The 19,991-nt window shown below is 41.0% G+C and overlaps 1 protein-coding gene across 1 annotated transcript in view; it reads right to left on the bottom strand.

Moving 5' to 3' along the window:
• Nucleotides 1-7,333: 7,333 nt before the first annotated feature.
• The window catches only part of LOC119777381 (interferon lambda receptor 1-like), a 29,477-nt gene continuing 16,819 nt past the window's right edge, over nt 7,334-19,991 (bottom strand). Inside the window, exons 3-7 of the mRNA XM_038276237.1 lie at nt 18,412-18,578; nt 18,043-18,191; nt 13,332-13,491; nt 13,054-13,181; nt 7,334-8,038 (exon numbers count right to left, since the gene is read on the bottom strand). Coding sequence (XP_038132165.1) covers nt 7,334-8,038; nt 13,054-13,181; nt 13,332-13,491; nt 18,043-18,191; nt 18,412-18,578 — 1,309 coding nt within the window. The remainder of the gene's footprint in view (nt 8,039-13,053; nt 13,182-13,331; nt 13,492-18,042; nt 18,192-18,411; nt 18,579-19,991) is intronic.

The following is a 19,991-nucleotide window of genomic DNA, read 5'->3' as shown; positions in this document are numbered from 1 at the left end:
GATAGAATTTCCTTCGAAATTACAATATCCTATTAAATTGAACGCATCATCACAGTAAGCGTCTGATGGGAAGTCACGTGACCGAGAACTGTTTTACACGAAGAGCAGAAGAAACTGGCGCTCCTTAACAGTAAAAATAACACCTAGTTGTTCCTGAGGGCCTCTTTCTGATAGAAAACCACATTCCTAAAATAAATGACTACATCTGAGAAACTACAAGGTTTATTATGATTGTTTTTACCAACATCTTAGTAACATATAATAAATAGGTCTAAAACTGAATGACAAGAAGTGATTAAGAATTAGAAAATATGAATACTAATAAGAAAAAAGTGCATTAAAAAATTTTAAATCTCCTTTGTAATTGTCCAGTTATAAAACAAATCACAGCATGAACTAAAATTAATACTATATATATATATATATATATATATATATATATATATATATATATATATATATATATATATATATATATATATATATATATATATAAACATTTGGGCTCCTGGGTTATTTTTACTGGACTGCACTCGGTCCTCTAAAGTTACCAGAACAGTTTTCCTTTTGGTTCAGTTTCTGGTGAATCAGTAATAAAGCCCTGATGTCTCAGGTTCCTCAAGTTGTCTAAGAGTGAAATTTAACCTCAGTTTCAGACCAACTGAGGAACAACAGAGCCCTAAGATGAATGAAAAACACAGAAGAGAGAAACCTTTAAAGATTTAACTCTTCATTTTTACAAACCTTTATAAATAGATATAAATAGAAGCACTATTCTGATTTGATCACATCCTCTCTCGGTGTTTAATTTTTGGACTGGCCCTGCTGTAGTTCTGACTCCAACCAAAAACAAAGAGGAACTGGAAGGAGAAAAAGATTAGAGTGACGCCAAGGAGGCCTTCCTACCTGCAAGACGTAGAGAGATTGTAAAAAATAGACGCTAAAACTTCGGGAAGCTTATATGTTTCCCTTGACCATTAGATAACTGAGCACCTTGCGCCACTGGGTGAACTGATGCTGGTGCATTTATTCGCTGTGCAAGTCCCAAGAACTCGCTGGGGACTATATACTGCATCCTCTGACCTCAGGGGAAGCTGGGAATATTTTATGAATATTTAGGATGTTTACATTTGATCACTGCTACGCTTTATGGAATGGAAATGTTATGACAATAAAAGTCCTTTTTCCTCTGAGCTATAACTTTGTTTTTAGAGGTGGCTCTACTGCGACTGTTCACTACCAGCTCTCCATTCACAGCTGTTATTTACGTCGTACATTTGCATTCACCAGGGCCGGTCCAAGCCTACATGGGGCCCCTAAGCTAAATTGGATTTCAGGGGCCCTTAATTTCTACCAGCAATATTGCTTGCTGCGATCAGCAGATCACCAGATCAAAAACGCACCTATTATTGTTCACTGTCTCCTGTTTGTTTGCACTGGTTGGTGTTATTAGACTAATAAACTACTATAGTTCATTTAGCGTAAAAAGTGTCATATGTTTTATACTCTCTGGTTCCAACTGCAAGCAGAATGACCAAAGACAACCTGTAGTGCAGGCCAATGACCCCCCCTTTCAGAGGCATAGACCAGTCCCCATTCCTAAGGGGTGAACTTTCTCTTCCAGGTTAATTTGCATGTTTTTTAAACTAAAACAAGGCTTTGTTGGGCTGCTGTATAAAACCTGGAACTCAACGCTATTTCTGACATTTTGAATTGAAAATACTCCCTGGATGGGAAGAGAAACGTCTTCAAACTTGGAAAACAAATCCAGTGGATTGTGTTTTAACTTTCCTGGAATTACTATGACCTGGATGACTGAGAATCTTCACCTAGTCCAACTTAGAATTGGACATCCAGTGTAAGTATACAGCTAATGATTTAATGCAAGATTAAAAGTGTTCAAAAGGCCTCATTAACTGTCCCATACGTATTCGTTATAAAAAACAAAAATGAAAACAATTTCCATCATTAACACACACTTTTTGATTAAACTTGATTAAACAAAGAAATCCTAGAAAACCAACATTTTCTCTAAAAATACAATTTACCAGTTTTCCTTGGAACTGCTCACTGGAAAAACAATCTAGAAATAAGTAAAAATGTCTTTAATTAAGTGTATTTACCCTTAATTTGAGTAGGTAAATGAAATGATTTGCCAATGGAATTAGTGTTTTCACTCTTGGAATAAGATATTTAGTTAAAATGCACTTGAAATAAGACAATATAATTGCATTTTCTTATTTTAAATGTAAATTGTCTTGTTCCATTGGCAAAATGTCTCTTTAATCTTATTAATTCAAGAACAAATGCACCTATTTCAAGAAAAAAATTACTTATTTAGATTATGATTTTTTTCCACTGCTCAGCCAGACACCAAGTCCTGCTGGGAGGAAATTAAACAGCAAAAATAAGTTAAATCAAATCCTATCCGTAAAACAATAAAAAAAATCATGCTTATCATGCAATTGGAAGTATATTAGATATCAGAACATAGATTATGTTTGAATTCCTGTTGCTACATAAATATTTCCTTTTCTTTTTAGAAATGTTTCCAGAGAACAAAGCAGATGGAGGAAACCCACAGGTTCCCTGTAGTGATGTCATCCCTTAAAATCTACGTTTCTCACTGGAACAGGGAGGAGGAGTTCTGCTAGTATGGGGAGTCAGAGCTGCTGCTGACTCACTCGTTCCTTGATAAGTGTAGCAAAAATAAAACAGGAATGTTATGCAACTATTTTACATTCAATGCTGTTCTAACTTTAACAAATAACTTTTGGACTGTCATATATTCTCTGTGAACACACGCCCAACTGGCCTTGTGTTAGAACAACAGATGAAAGAGTTCAGCTCAGACAGAGAACACTGCACCTTTTATTCTATTCAGTTTATTTCTATAGCGCCAATTCACAACACATGTCATCTCAAGACACTTTCCAGTTCACCAGATCATCCAGTCAGATTGATTCAAAGTTTTTTAAGGAAAACCAGCTGATTGCATCGACTCATTGACTCTTCAGCAATCCCTCACACTAAGCATGCTTGTAGCAACAGTGGAGAGGAAAAACTCCCTTTGAACAGGAAGAAACCTCCAGCAGAACCAGGCTCAGTGTGAGCGGCCATCTGCTAACATCTGCTAAATAAACTTTTGTGAGATCTCGCAAAACTATTGCAGGATCTCACAAAAAGTTTATTTTTTCCCCTCCATGTCCCTTTAGGGGCTCCGTAGGAGGGCAGCGGGAGAGAGGGAGAAAAAAAGAAATTGACTGAAAACGCTCTGAACAACAGTTAGCTGCACCCAACCTCTGTTACCTTTGGCTAAATGAGCAGAAAGGGGGAAAAAAAGAGATTATGGGTGGAGACATGTCGACAACAGTCCTTCAAAAAGTTACGCCTGAAACATATTTAAACGTAAAAAACCTTTGACTTTTTATCATAATTCCTAAAGAAACAAAAATTTTCTTTCTTTAGTTTCAGGTAAATAAACTCGTAAGTTTTTGTCCAAACTCTTGCTTCCCTCATTTCACAGTTTTTTTCTAAAATAGATTTAAGAGAACAAGAACGTCAGACTGAAGGTGCTGTAAAAACTTTCATGGACTTTTATTTTGGTACATTTTCACCTTTAAAACAGGTAAGGTGCATAAACATTTATCTGATTCTAAGGCACTGAGATGCATTAAACATCTAATCTGCAAACATAAAATACATAGTTACACAAAAAAAGGAGAAATGTTACTGTGAGATGACAGGAAATACAGACACTGTAAGATTTAAGCACCAATGTTAAAATAAAGGACTGGTTAGGCTGCATGAAATGACAGCAGGAGTCAGAGTCTGACAACCTGAGGATGAGGAGACATTAACGGCAGTGGGATCTATGGTGTATTAAAATGTTAAGCCGGGCTTACGCTGTACGATATCTACAATCGTTGCTCGCAGCTACAGCTCAAACTGTACGACGAAACCTCAGGGTTTAAAAGTTCACAGCTCAGGATGTTTGTTCTCACACTGTGCGGCACGACGCTCTGATGCGATCTACCTGCTCACACTGTACGTCTAAAAACCAGGTGGGACTCAGCTCCGCAGTGAGATGGCGCTACTCGGACTCGTCTATCTGGAATCCAAACGAGTAGAAGAGGAATATGAAGCTCACTAGAGTGAAACGTGCTGACTTGAAAAATCAGACAATTTTGTGTTGAAAGCCCTAAAAAGAAAAGGAGACGACGTATTTGGAAAAAGACATGGCTGAGCTAACGTGGCTACTACGGTCTGTCAATTTGACAGAAAGAACTCCATTTCACTTATTGCCCCCCCGCCATGCTGCTGGGTTTTCCTCTGAGAAGAAGAAGAAGATAAATCTATGGCCGTTTCTTTATATGTGTACTTGTGCGTGCTTGTGTTCTCGTGAAACGTCATCACCCTCAGCCCTAGTACCGTTCTAATTCACAGGAACAGCAGACCGAGAACGGACAAAGTCCCTGGATGTTGTTCTGGCCCCTCCCCCTTTACCCAGCATGCATCAGAACAGACTTATCCGTTCTCCAGATTAACAGCTGTCCCAGAATGCACTGCGGCAGCAGCAGCTTCCAGGTTAAAGTTCTGTTTTCTGTTGCCGTTGTTCAATAACAGTACATTTTAAGATCAATCCAGGCACGAACGCTATACTTCTAAGCGTCACTATATGGCCCCTTTACTAATTTAATGCGAAGTTGAGGGGACCATGGCAACCAGCGGACCTCCGCGGCTAACGGTAGCCAGGGCTAACATTAGCCCGTCTGCAGCAGCCCTCTCTCTGCATAGCAGTCTATGAAGGGCCGATGGCTCTGATGGTGAGTTTCTGTTTTATTTGGCAAAATGTTCATTTGATTTGTAATTATGACTGTGTTAACTATTGTTCCCCCGATAAATTATTATCTAGAGACTATTAATAAAACCAGGTGATATGCAGCTCCAGACGAGCCGAGCGTGTGGTGACATCATGAGTACGCTTCTGTTTGAATTGACCCATATTTGTTCTGTGTGGACTTTCCTTTCGAGTCCATACTGGCTTTCTTGTGAATTCAGAAACGGCCTTTGATTTCAGATTTCAAGCATGTTTGATTTACTCCGAACTTGACGAGTCGTGAGAGGCTGATCGCCCCTCGTTACCCCCTGTACACTACATGACATAAGTCGGCCCGATAGAAAATTTCTCACACGACCGGAGATTTAATTTAATGAAATGAACATTTCAAATCGCAGAGGTGCGTATGTTTTATTAATTACAATTAATCAAAGTAAATGGAGACTATCTCCCTCCAGTCCTTTAGGTGGCAGTATTGATACCACACAGAAGGGAAGGGGTGATTTCCAGCTAGCGCACAGATACGAAAGCTAGATGGAAGCGCCGTCGCTCCCCGATCCATCCCGGATGCTCGATCCGTCCTGCGCCATCGCCTCATTTGTGCATCCAGATATACATCCGGGTCGTCCTCGATTTTATTTTGTTAAAAAGACCTAAATGACACCCCACCCCCATGCTCGTGATTTTAGTGCAAATATAAAAAAAAGAATACAAATAAAATCTTAATTGATAGATCAGATTTTTGGTTTCTGTCCGAAGTGTAAAGGTCTTCTAGTATTGATGAGACTTGGGGCCGCTGGAAAAAAAAAAAAAAAAGTGAACAGATTTTTTTATTTTATTTCAGTAAAATATGAGAAAACAGTCAAAATTCTGACTTAATCTCAGAATTCTGATGTTTTCTCAGAATTCTGACAGCTAACAAACATGTTAGCATTGATCCATTAATCAAATAGCATCACCATCGACCCCTCAGGGACGTAAAAAGTCGCCTGATTCCGTCATTTTCCACCAAAGTGTTCCTGATCCTCCCAAACAGCTCACATCTTTGTCAGTGAAGCTGAGTGCTCCACATCTCTGCCTCCATGGGGCCCATCTACATTAAGATCCACAATTCTGAGATTAAAGTCAGAATTCTGACTTTTTTCACATATTAAAACTAAAATAATATTTAAAACTCAGTTAAAGCTTTTTTATTTTTTCAGTGGCCCTAATCCTCTTCTGTACTTCTAGAGACTGTAACCAGTGTTGTGCCTGAACGCGTTCATTGAACGAAAGTTCCTGAACTCGTTCATATTTTGGGGCGAACGTGAACTGAACGTACTGCATTACTGCCTGATGAACGTTATTGTGAACTCGTTCATTCTGGCGTCTGTGAACGGCACGCTCTCTCAGTTCAACTCCGTTCAATAGGTTGCCAGATTTCTATAGAGCCGTAAACAGGCCTTAATATGTAGCGGGAAATACACCCAATCTGGCAACACCAGCTACCAGCGTCGTAGCCTACAGCCGCGTGCGTCATCAAAACAAAATGCAGCGTGGAAGCCACGGCAGCATGGAGGCGACCGTGGAGGCAACAAAGCAGCAGTATGATCACTTAAAACAGTTTCATGACCAGGTGGTCGGTGAGGATGATGGCAACAATCTTACATTTCTCTGCAAACGTTGCCCGCCGGCTTTCAGTAAAAAAATCCGCACTTCAGAAACCTTAAATTCCTACCTCAGCCTGGTCCCTCAGTTTGTGTTAGTAAAATGTTCTTGAGGGTTTTACTATTCATGTAATTGTTTGTTAAACCTGCCTGGTATAATTTTCCAGGATTCCAGGATTCCTTTTTAGTATGTACTGAAATGGAATTTCAAATTGAAAAAAATATTAAAATGAAAAAAACATTTGCACCTTAAAGACTACTTTCCTGTTTTTCTTTTAATAATTCCTCATAAAAAAGACCATTCAAGCAGCACATTTTTCCTGATGTTTCTGAGAATATACTGTAGGGGTGAAAGCTGCAGCTGCTACTAGTGTGAAGTGAATGGACAGCAACAAAGCGTTAAAGCAACAATGGGGAAATGCTGTCCCCTCAATGCTAATGTAAACCCTGGTTGGATAAGGATTGTAAACTGGATATGAAGATGAAATCTGACGCACAGTTTCAGAGTTACAACTGATAAAGTAATTGCTGTCTGTGGTTCTACAGTAGGCTATGGTGGCATTGAGATATGAAAAAAAAGAACTATGAACTAGTTCATTTTTTTGGAACTGAACTTAGTTCAAAATTTTGAATTATGAACTATGAACTGAACTAGTTCATTTTAAAATGTCTGAACTGAACGTAGAAAGAGAACTTTCCCAACACTGACTGTAACCCTTTTCCTTAACGGTGAGGCGACCTGGAATAACGTCATGTGACGGTTCTGATCGCTCTGCTCTCCTCCTGCTTTCATGGAGCTCCCATGAGGATCGCCAAGAGCCTCCAGCATAAACAACTATAGAGGGTTTCATCTGTTAGTCAGATAGCCGGATAGTTCCTCCTCCTCCCTCCAGGAGTCTGCGTCTCCAGAGTCAGGGAAGACCTCCGTCGGCGGCTCCATCAGCGGTGCAGACTCCTGCTCATCCCGCTCCCTTTGAGAGTCCGTATGGCTCCGATTTAGGGTGTAGATCCTCAGGAAGTCTGTGGAGGAGCTATCAGAGTCCTGCTCCTCCTCTGGGTCACCTTCATCACACGTAGCCATGGAGGCCAGCGTGACGGAGAACAGGTTGACGTCTCCTGAGAGGTCCTGGCTCTCCGTCCTCATTTCCTCCTCATGATGAGTCATGACTCGGACCTGAAGTCCACTTTGATCCGGGTCATGAACCATTCCCGCTTTCTGCTCACGATGGTCCGACTCCACCTGCCGCTGCTCCGCCTCTGCGGGCGGCTCGGCCGTGAAGCCTCTAGAGCTCCTGGCATCCTTACCGAGGTACCCGCTATGATATTCAGGGTCCCGCTGGGAGCCTCTGTATGAAGAGCGTTCTGTCTTTCTGTTTACGTAGAGCTTTCCTGGATAGTCCTCATCAGCATCCTCATCCTCTGAGTTGGCTTCCCCCGTGGAAGGAGCAGTCGCCTTTGGATGGTTCCTCAGATTCACGGTTTGGGAGAAGATGGTGGCCTGGTCCATGTCCACCGTTTTTGGGCCAAAGGCGTCTTCAGGCAACAAAACGAACTGAAGAGAGAGAAAAAAAGAAGCAACTGAGAACCTAACAGAGGTTAGCCAGCTGGGTCAGAGCAGAGGTGGGATGTTCCTGGTCTACAGGGTCAGGCTCTACCAGAGATGCTAAAATGGTTCAATGGGAAACATGGAGGAACATTTGGATCTGTATGTTTTTTTTTGCTTTTCCTTTATAACCATGAAGGTCCGGCTTCAAGGGATTCCCGAGAATAAGACAATTAAAAAGTTAAAAAACAAACGGACTACTGCGGGTACTATTTAATGAAGACACCAGTTGGGGGCCTGTGAGGCGTCTGTTTCTCCAACTAGAGACTCTAATGTACTTATCTTCTTGCTCAGTTGTGCAACGCGGCCTCCCTTTTCTTTTTCTACTCCTCTGAAGGGAGTAGTACACACCGTTGTAGGAAATCTTCAATTTCTTAGCAATTTCTCGCATGGAATAGCCTTCATTTCTAAGAACAAGAATAGACTATCGAGTTTCAGATGAAAGTTCTCTTTTTCTGGCCATTTTGAGCATTTAATTGACCCCACAAATGTGATGCTCCAGAAACTCAATCTGCTCAAAGGAAGGTCAGTTTTGTAGCTCCTGTAACGAGCTAAACTGTTTTCAGATGTGTGAACATGATTGCACAAGGGTTTTCTAATCATCAATTAGCCTTCTGAGCCAATGAGCAAACACATAGTTGCTGGAAATGGGCCTCTATACACCTATGGAGATATTGCACCAAAAACCAGACATTTGCAGCTAGAATAGTCATTTACCACATTAGCAATGTATAGAGTGTATTTCTGCAAAGTTAAGACTAGTTTAAAGTTATCTTCATTGAAAAGTACAGTGCTTTTCCTTCAAAAATAAGGACATTTCAATGTGACCCCAAACTTTTGAACGGTAGTGTATGTCTGCTTCTGTCTCCTTGAACCCCAGTCCTCCTCAGCAGATGGCCGCTCACACTGAGCCTGGTTCTGCTGGCGGTTTCTTCCTGTTAAAAGGGAGTTTTTCCTCTCCACTGTCGCTACAAGCATGTTTAGTGTGAGGGATTGCTGAAGAGTCAATGAGTCGATGCAATTAAATGGTTTTCCTTATATAGAAACTTTTAACCAATCTGACAGGATGATCTGGTGAACTGTAAAGTGCTATGGAAATAAACAAAAATTTATTGAAATTAGAGGATTTTCGCAGATGTTTGAAAAGACTAGCACTACCACTTAAAAAATGCAGATGCTCAACCTTGAATCTGCTCCCTATAGGTAACTATTAATTGTGTGCGAGACCGTGCACAAGCTCATTTCTCCTCGTGCACGCTCTGTTTAAAAGTTGCTGTTTGCATCGCTTACTTTCCAAAAGAAGATATGCATTTCGCTATACCTTTAAAGAATAAATGATTAGGTCTCAGGAAAAACAACATAGTTAAAAATAAATAAATCAATCTTGACAAAATAAGCTGATATTTCAGTTTAAGCAACTTATATTCTCTCCTAAAATCTTCCTCAAAGTTTATTTTGGGGGTCAGAAACCGTGATATATATTTTGGTCATTGCTGTCTGGGCTCGACTGATCCACTTTGACCCGCAATGAATCATCCTCCAGAGCCGTCCTTTAAACCTGGGGAAAGGACACCATCACCAAGAACATTTGGTGGAGGAGCTTAAAAGACAAACGACTGCTACAAACCAGACCCAGTTCTACTGGTTCTGTCAGGCGGGATGGGTTGGAGTCAACGTTTGACCCAAGTCTCAGTTTAACCCTTTAGAGGGCAAGTTACTGTTTTTGATCACTTCCACACCCCTTATAAATGGAGCACCCCCCGGCCCTCAGTGAGGTCGGATGAGGTAGATTTGTTTCCAAGTTTGAAGACGTTTCTCTTCCCATTCCAGGAAACTTTTTCAATTCAAAATGTCAGAAATAGCGTTAAGTTCCATGTTTTATACAGTAGCCCAACAAAGCCTTTATTTTGCTTTGAAAACATGGAAATTGAAACTGATAAACGGGTCCATCCCTTTGGAATGGGAGTTGTTTGGTTTCTTTGTTAGCCTGCAATGCCCCATACCTGTCTATGTCTCTGAAAGGGGGTCGTTAGAGGGGATTGTTGGCCTGGCTCAATAGGCGAGGTGCTCCGCTCTCCTGTACAGGGCCTGGGGCTGCTATGGTAGCGAGAAGGCGGACCCAGCACCTGTACAGGACAGTGGAGCACCTCGCCTATTGAGCCAGGCCAACAATCCACTCTAACGACCCCCTTTCAGAGACATAGACAGGTATGGGCCATTGCAGGATGGGAAGCGAAATGTCTTGAAACTTGGAAACAAAGTCCAGTGGATTTTATTTTTTTAGACTGACTCTGACCTGGAAGACTGAGAATCTTCACCAGCAAACTGGTTAACAATTATATTTAGGTTTATAAACTAAAAATGTGTTTCATTCATGAATTTCTTATAGAAGCGCTTTTGTCATTTTTCTTAATATATTCGGACAAGACGGCATTTCTTGTTATTAAATTGACATTCATTTTTGCCATCAGAACATCCATATTTGTTAAATGTTACTAAGTAGTGTTAATTTCGTTAACGAAAACTAAACAAAAATATTTTCGTCAACGCACATTTTTCACCGAACGAAAACTAGACGAGACGAAAATCCCCACTAATAAACAATAACTGGGAGTAAATCAGAAATAATTTTCGTGGACGAATAAAGACGAGACGCAAATGCAGTTCGGTGAATAAAGACTGGGCTAAAATCTATGGACATTTTAGTTCACGAACAAAGACGAGACGAAAATTACATAATATTATTTTATGTTTTTTTCAAATCCTGTCTCCTCCTCCACCCCCTCCTCGTCAGCTCACCCACTCTCAAACCTGGAGCGGGCGGCGGACACAGAGTAGCCTCAGTGTTGCCAACTCAGCGACTTTGTTGCTATATTTAGCGACTTTTCAGACCCCTCCAGCGACTATTTTCCAAAAAAGCGACTAGCGACAAATCTGGCGACTTTTTACGGTGTCACTGGCGGCTTTTGGCGGCTTTACGTGAAAGCATGTATCGTTCCTACTCTTGTCCTCCAGCGGCAGCTGCTGCCTCCCCCATCCCAACCCCGTTCTCCCGCAGGAGTCCCTCTCAGCGCTGCAGTCAGAGCCGCAGGATGTTTACCCTCAGCGTCCAGACTACAAATAAAACGCGCATGCGCCGGGATTGACGGCGCAAATTGATCACAATAATTAAAACATATAAATAAATAAATAAAACAAAAAGTAAATAAATAAACATTAATGGACAGAAAAAAGTAGCTCTATATATTGTTTAGTAAAGTAAGACTAAAATGTTGACAGTTTTTGTTGACTAAAACTAAACAAATAAAGTTATGTTTTCTTGGACTAAAATAAAGACTAAAATGCTCTGACTTATAGTCGAGTAAAACTAGACTAAATAAAAATGCGATGATGTCGACTAAATGTGATAAAAACTAACAAATGATGCTGAAACTGGACTAAAACTAAAAATAAATTAAAAAATGGCTGGTAAAGTTAACACCATTACTAAGGTAATAAGGTCTTGTCCTGAATTCCAATAACATTATTGGCTTGATGTTGATGAAGGTTCTCAGTCATCCAGGTCATAGTCATTCCGTAAAAATTAAAAAAATATCCACTGGACTTGGTTTCCAATATTTGAAGACGTTTCTCCACCTCTCCAGGAAGCTTTCTCAATTCAAATGTCTGGATCCGCAGTGAGTTTGAGTCTTATATGGACAAGGCCTTGTATTGCTTGGAAACATGCAATGGTAACCGATGAATGGGTCGTTTAGTTCCATCGTTAGCCTGTAATATCTGGAACACAAACTCTCAGTCATCAGAACCTTACAACACCGGGCAGAACATGTCCCTACTAAAACAGATGGGAAGCAAAAAGAACAGAAACACATCAAAGATGCTCTCCGAAACTGTGGATATCCAAACTGGGCTTTTATCAAATCAGCAAGGAAATCCAAAAGACTCGCAACAGAAGACAGCGATGGGAAAATTAAACGCAAAAACATCACAATCCCTTATGTTGCTGGAGTGTCTGAAAAGCTCAAGAGGATTTTCTCCAAACACAAGATCCCAGTACATTTCAAGCCAAACCAAACCCTTAAACAGAGGCTAGTGCATCCTAAAGATAAAACCCCCAGACCCAATATGAGCGGAGTGGTATATGCTGTTCAGTGCAGCGAGGAATGCTCTGATCTTTATATTGGAGAAACCAAACAACCGCTCCACAGACGCATGGCCCAACACAGAAGAGCGGCCGCCTCGGGACAAGACTCCGCAGTACACCTACACCTTGTGGACAAAGGACATTCTTTTGAGGACCAGAATGTCCATATTCTGGATAAAGAAAATAGGTGGTTTGAGAGGAAGGAAGCCATCTATGTTAAGAGAGAAAAACCAACTTTAAACAGAGGTGGTGGACTCAGATTCCAGCTTCCAAAAACATACAATTCAATCATAGACATGATCCCTTCCAGATATCACCAAACCCCCCACCCCATCACAGAGGAACGAGGGACCTACCCCCTCCAGCCGGTGAACAATACCTCCTTAACGACCAACCCTTAACAATCATAGACAGGTTTCAGGTATTACGGGAGACAATCCCCCCCTTAATGGCAATCCCCCCTTTAACGACCGACCCCTAGAATCATAGACAGGTTCAGATATTACAGGCTAACGATGGAACCAAACGACCCATTCATCGGTTACCATTTGCATGTTTCCAAGCAATACAAGGCCTTGTCCATATAAGACTCAGACTCACTGCGGATCCAGACATTTGAATTGAGAAAGCTTCCTGGAGAGGTGGAGAAACGTCTTCAAATCTTGAAAACCAAGTCCAGTGGATATTTTTTGAATTTTTACGGAATGACTATTGGCTTGAAATGTTGATTTCACTGAGTGCCATATAAAGGGTTCAAAGATATTTCTAATAAAACCCACTGAGATGAAGACATATTCAGGACAGACGATGGTTTTCTCACCATGAGGGCAGCGGGCAGGTCCTTCAGTTTACACAGGAAGCCGGTGTAGTAGAGGCAGAAGAAGCCCATGGAGAGGAGGAGCGTCAGGGAGATCAGAAGAACCATGGCGATGACTAAAACCAACATTGCTGCAGAGAAAACATGAAAAAAGAGGAGGAATTTGGTCAGACAGGATACGCCTGATCTAAGTCACGTTATCAGATTGAGGATCGCTCTGGATCAACACGTTACTCAGACTCAGAGGTGGAGAGCTCAGCAGAATCTGAGGTCCAGCTTACAGTTATCGGGTTCTGGGACGCTGCTCAAGATGCACTTCCACTCAGACGGTGGGTTGTTTCTGATGATACGGGTCATAATATGGCCCTGCATGCAGTACTTCGTCCCCTTCTCCAGTTTATCCAGTTTGAAGCTCCAAAGCTCCTCCATCTTTGTCTGCTCCTGGAAACATGCGAGACAAACCAGAGGGTGAATCCTCCCCCGCTTCTGAGTCCACGTTCATAAATGCTGAGTCATGTTTTCTGGGTAAAGCAGAGCAGCCAAACAGCTCGGTCCGGTCCAGAGGTGCTGGTGGTGATTCAGGATTTATGTGTTACAGTAAAGGAGGTTTTTCCTCAATTTTAGCAAAGTGATTAGATCCATATGCCTTTTCAAACAGATTAATCATCTTTAAAGGTTTACCGGGCTATAAACAGAAAAGCTAAATTTATTTTAACATAAAGTCACACTTTATGTGATCAAGAACACCACAACTACAATAGAGTTTCTAGCTAACGCAATAGTTTATGCATGAGGCAGCCATGTTGGATTCTGATGTAGATTATAGGTTAAAGAGCTAAAATCTTATTAGACGCCAGAATTGGGCAATTCATTGCATTTGCATTAATCCCAATTTAACAAAACACAATTTTTAAACTGCAGAGGGGGCAGATTTTTTTTATTTTATATGCTCTAATAATCCCATTTAACCCATCCCCTTGGGGATGCAGTGAGATGCCATCGTGCGGCGCCCGGGGAGCAGTGTGAGGTTAAGGGTCTTGCTCAGGGACCCAGATTGGCAGTCTGTCGGAGTGGGGGATCAAACTCACGACCTCAGGATTCAAAGCCCTATGCCCTAACAACTAGGCCGCCACTCCCCTACTAATGGGGCCACAAAAAATCTTGGGGTGGCCACTGAACCTAAAAGCCATAATTTCAGGGTTCACCTGCCTGTAGAAATTATAAAGACTTAAGTAAAGTTTTACTCAGATCTTGGATTATTGTGGGATTTTTGTTACGTCGCTGGCTGTGCATATTGGGTTGAAATGCTAAACTGATGCTACTACAATTTAAATTTAAACTGGCGAGTGTGTGGCCACCCCTGTGCAATACCCTGGTGGCGCCACTGCACACTACATTTAACAATAGAAAGTAACTAAATTCCTCCCTCCAGTCCTTTAGGCGGCGGTAATAAGCTTAAAGTCGTAGGGAATCGGCCGTTCCGACCGTTGCATTTCCGAATTCTCCAGAGTGGTGTCCGACTTTACGCGAGTGAATTAAGTGAATGTGATTGGTCGATTATCAAGGGGGCGGGGTTGTTGTGGCGGAAGGTTCGCAGGCAATTTTGATTGTGGCCGGTTTCTCTGAAGCTTCTTGCTAACCAGTTAGCAACTTAGTGCTAGCAGGTTCCCAATGGGAAATTCCATTGGGACCAAGTAGCACTAAATTGGTGACTTAGAAACGACGCTGTCAAGGAACGCTATGGACAGCGGAAACATGCAAGAGGAGGAGAGTTTAGTGTCGGAGGTCGTGGATGAGTCTCCTCCGTCATCCATTTTTTATTTAGAGGAGGAAAGCGGGGACGAAGATGTTGTGGAAGAGGACGCCAGGGCGGCAGAAGCTTGGTTTGGTGTAGAAGGCTTCCAGCCGTACATGTTTGAGCCCTTGCCTCGCAACGCTGCCAGTTCTGTTAGCTCTACGCCTGCCGAAGACACAGACGTCCATCCCCGTGAACACTGGGACGCAACTCAATGGGAAAGGAAAGGATTCTGGTTTCAACCGTTGCGTATATTAGCTGCGACACATGAATCAAGATGCTATGACCGAAAACATTTGATTGACAGATGACCGGTGATAAATGATTGGCCGAATTAAGGTGTTCAGGCTGACGAAGAACTAACTGGCCTGCAGAAGATAATGAAAAAAAACACAGATTTTAAAACAAAATTTCTTTTTTTTTTTTTATAGAAATTTTCTAACTTTTGGGACGATATGGTCTGATAAAAAGTACATTTATATACATGTTTAAGCCAGAATGATTTGACCTTTAAATATGATTTCCCTATGACTTTAAAGAGAGTTTGCAACCACACAGACTGTAAAAGACTTGCAACTAGCATGCAGCTAATGCATTTAGCACTTTTTCACACAGAGGACTCTGGACCAGAACTTAAACCTTAGACTGAAATATTTACATATTTATGGTTAAATCTAAATCTAAATAAATTGTTTCAAAGTGAATCCAGTTGAACTTTTTATTGCCTACCTAGAATGGGTGACAATAGTTGAATAAACTTTTGGCTCTCAAAATGGTATTGGTGTCCTATTTGTTGGTACTCGCTGATACCGATACCTCCATTTTAGTGCTGGATCGGTATCGGTGCAACACTAAAAATTATTACATTTTTGTCAAAATCTATTCGCAGCAGAGACTTGAGAAATCATCGCTGCTAAAAGATCTGGGGTCAGAATAGCTAGCTTGTTGTGCTAGCCTTTTCGCGGAGTCTCTTTAAAGCCAGACGTGTTTTCTGTGCTTCCATGAACTCGGCGAGGTAACTGCTGCTTGGCTTGAATCCAGCCATGGCGGTCGGCTAAACACGACGCTGCCTGACTCAGAAGCCACGAGCCGAGTCGCTGGGCCAAAGATTTCACCATGTTACTGCGACTGAAGCTGATATGCTGAGAGAGCTAAAAGCCACCTGTTCACAACACAGAAGCCTGATTTAGCATGATGGCTAGCTACTAGGCTAGCAGCCAGAAGTGTTTGATGACTTTCTAACTGCTTATTTCCTGTCTCTTTGATGGCAGCGGAGATGAAATGTTCACTGTGGCATAAAAAACTATAATCAAAATAAAAAAGTGTGTTTAAGTTACATCATGGCTAACAGTTGTTAGCGCACCTGCTACCAAAGTCCCAAACTCAGAGAGAGCCCGCAGCACTAACAGTTGTATGAAGATAAATTTGACCCTAAGAGAATGGTGGGTGGGCCGATGTTCTCTTAGAGGAGCATACCCGATTAGACCAGCATGCCCATCGTCAATACCTATTTATCCCTTTAGTTTTGTACGAAAAATAAACTTCAAACTACCTCAACGGGTGCGTTTCCCTTTAGTCATGAACAAAAAAACTATTTAATTACTTATTTTTGGTGTTTTGTGAAGTGTATGGTGATCTGACCTTAAATAGTTGTTTTGTACATCACTAAAATGAGATACGCCTGTTGAGGTAGTCTAAACTGTATCAAACCGTGCTATTTCATACAAAACTAAAGGGATAAATGCAAATCTGACATCTTGCATGCGTATTGACTATAGGTTAGGGCGGCCATTTCTATAGCACCAAAAAGGAGGACATTGTGCAGCATATCAATAAATTACTACGGTGTACATAAGAATCGGGTGAAGTCACATTTATAGAACAATTCTTAGTAGTTTAAAGAGGATGCTTGTGTAGCTGAATAGAACAATAATATTAAAGAAATGTAAAAAAGAATTGGTTCCCAGCATTTTTATCTATTTAATACACTGTGGAGTTTAAAAAGTGACCACCGAGATGAATCTTTAAAGTGCAGAATACCACAAAGCATAAGATGCGTTGACTTAAACGTTAAAAAAATATATTTAACAAGAAACATTCATAATAAAATAGCCTAATATATTTTTAAACAACAAAAGATATTGTAGAAAAAACATTTAACTGCTCTAAAAGTATAGCTTTATTTTTAAGAGCCTCAGTCTTTTGGGAACTTATCTTAAGTGTCCGTGTGCAGCAGACCTGAATCACTGAAATCCACTTTCACGTCACAGTCTACACCTACGTAGGTCTAGTGATGTTTTATAGTATAGTCCACCTTGCAGCTCTGCACAAGTTATTTTAGCATCCTGCGACAAAACTTAATGTAAAAGCCAACATTGAAGAGTTCGCTGCTGCACGTTTATTACTTTGTTAATCCGTACTCGCACGCCGTTCAGTTGCAGCTTTTCCTCCACTGCTTACGCCCACATCGCATCGACAAAGTGCCAGAAACCATGGAAGGAATCTTCACTACCTTTGGTCATAAACTCACGCTCTTTTGTCCATTCTGGGTTAAACGATGTCCTGGTTTTGACAGGACGCTAACTTCAATACTTAGCATCAGTAATTTCTGATCCTTGTTTACTTTTGTAACCAATGAGAAGCAGATCTTTATCTGACACGCCGCCACTCTTAGCCAATCATCTCTTATATCAGATAGTGATGCATTTTTGATGATTGGATACTGTGCTGCAGCCCAGAAAAAAAATAAATTAAACTTTGCTCTACAAGCCTAGTGCCTCATAAAGGAGGACAAATAGACGTCCGGCTGGATGCGGCGCCGGACAGTGCAATGAAAATCCAGACTGTCCGCCCTAAAGCCGGACATCTGGCCACCCTACTATAGGTATGCTGGTCTGCTCATCTGTATATTCAGAGCTTTTTTATGAAGCATACCACATACACAGCAGATCAGAATGTACAGCAGAAAACTAGAGGTTATCTTTACATGGAGCCCAGATCTTTATTAACTCCATATGGCTCAAGAGCTTTAAAAGTTTGAAATTGGAGAGGCCTTTTTATGTGTTTTTAGGCATTTTCAGCTGGAAATCCTGGGAACTTGAAGGGGTAAATGTTGATGAGATTACAGCTCCTTCTTTAGGTGCTAATTAAGATGATGAAATCAGAGGAAGTAAGCTGCTATGGAAAGTAAAGCTCACCTGTATTTTTCCATCGTTTTCTTTCTTCCACAGCACTTTATAGTCGGGAGCATACTCCCTCTGGATGAGTGTGATGTTTGGGTGTGAAATGTTCACCTGGATCCACGTGCCGTGTCCAACAGCTGAGAGCGTTGGAGGCCCAAACACAGCTTTAATGATGGACGGAGGAAGAAAAAGAAAACTGGTTTAACTTTGTTTTAATTGTTAAAACTTTAATTTCCCTTCTTCATCAAACAGAAAGTTCTCCCTAACAGCTGCCTTTGCTTTCAGTCCAAACTGATCAGAGGTGTTAAGCAAACATTAATAAAACATTTGAATAATGAACAACCTGCTGGCTGTTGACATGTTTCTATTTAGACAGTGACGTACTTTGAGTGAGAGGTTCAAAGGTGATGGGGTCAGAGCGAGGAGACCGTGAATGGTTGTATTTCGCCCGCACAGCCAGGTTATATTCAGAGTTGAGGTCCAGCTCCAGCCTGTAAGACGTTACGTTGGTTGGTTTACAAAGCTTCTTCCACTTTTCCCTTTCAACGAGCCTGAAGAAATCAGAAACATAACAGGTCATTTCATGTCTGCAGCAGAGGCTCCACATTTTAACTCATTAATAAGCAACAAATCCTGCATTTAAACTTAGGGAGTTAGTTTGCACTCAAATTTAAGATCCTGCACGACGGATTGGGAGTTTTTTTTTTTCAAATCATTTTCCAAACCCGCTATGCCCTTGGAAAGAAGCTTTTGTATCTCAGACTGTCTACAAAGAAAGCTGCTCGATTCCAACGCTGTTTGTGACCCAGACTGGAACAAATAGAAGGTGTCTGCAGAAATCTGCTGGAGGGATTATAAACTGGGATTATTTACCAACGTAAAGGAAGTCTAATTTATTCTCTAGTAGAAGCACAGTATTGTTTAATTAAACCACTACAGATTCTGGATCCTAATGTCATAAAAACAAGTGTTGACTGATCTGTTTTCCTGTGAAAAGATCTTTTATTAGGAGATTCTTTGAAAGTCTCTTCATAGAATAGAATAGAAAATCTCTTTATTGTCCCAGAATGGGGGAAATCCTGGTGTTTACAGCAGCAAAAAGATTATAGAAAAAAATATGTCACACAAATATGGACCTTAGAAAAATGTACTATAAAGTGTTTTAACAATATAAAACTGTTCACCTGGAGAATAAATAACCGTTATACAGCTTTGGCCATTTTTACAGTATAGGATGAAAACCATCCAATGGACTTTGTTTCAAAATTTGAAGATGTTTCTCTTCCCATCCAGGAAGCTTTATCAATTTAAAATGTCAGAAATAGCGTTTAGTTCCAGGTTTTATCCAGCAGCCCAACAAAGCCTCGATTTTGCTTAGAAAACATGCAAATTTAACCAGATAAACGGGTCCAACCCTTTGGAATGGGGGTTGTTTGGCTACTTTTGGTTAAAGGAGAATTCCGGTTTTTAACACTTTAAGCCCATTTTCTGTAGTGTCCAGGATGAAATCGAATGATCGACACCAAACTTTTGACAATTGCTCCTGTCTCTGCTATTTGGCTCATTTAGAATCCCCCCCTGGCTGCTTCAGAATGGCTTCCATAGTGCATGTCCGATAATGTCCTTAAAACAACCTTAAACATTCTTTTTTAAAATATGCTACTCACCGTGTCGTCAGCGCTGTTCAATGACGTTCCAAAAAAAGTTTCGTAAAGAAAAAACGTTCCTGTAGTGTTTTATTTAGCATTTTGTAAATCCCATTGAGTTCTGTAGGAATAGTCAATATTCCGCTGCCACCGGAAACGGGGCCTGTTTACACAGTTGTAGTCTTTTCGCTTCACTCTGTGTACTCCGACGTCGAGAATCAAGAATCCACCTTTCGTATTCCATTTTCAGAGTTTTTTAAAGTGTTTAACAGAGACGTTAGCACCTCGACGTCGGAGTACACAGAGTGAAGCGAAAAG

This window comes from Cyprinodon tularosa, unplaced genomic scaffold (genome assembly GCF_016077235.1).
Source record: "Cyprinodon tularosa strain WSP-4 unplaced genomic scaffold, ASM1607723v1 ctg123, whole genome shotgun sequence".
In the NCBI taxonomy this organism is placed as follows: domain Eukaryota; kingdom Metazoa; phylum Chordata; class Actinopteri; order Cyprinodontiformes; family Cyprinodontidae; genus Cyprinodon; species Cyprinodon tularosa.
The sequence above is the reverse complement of the archived record's forward strand: the minus strand, read 5'-3'. Positions and strand labels throughout refer to the sequence as shown.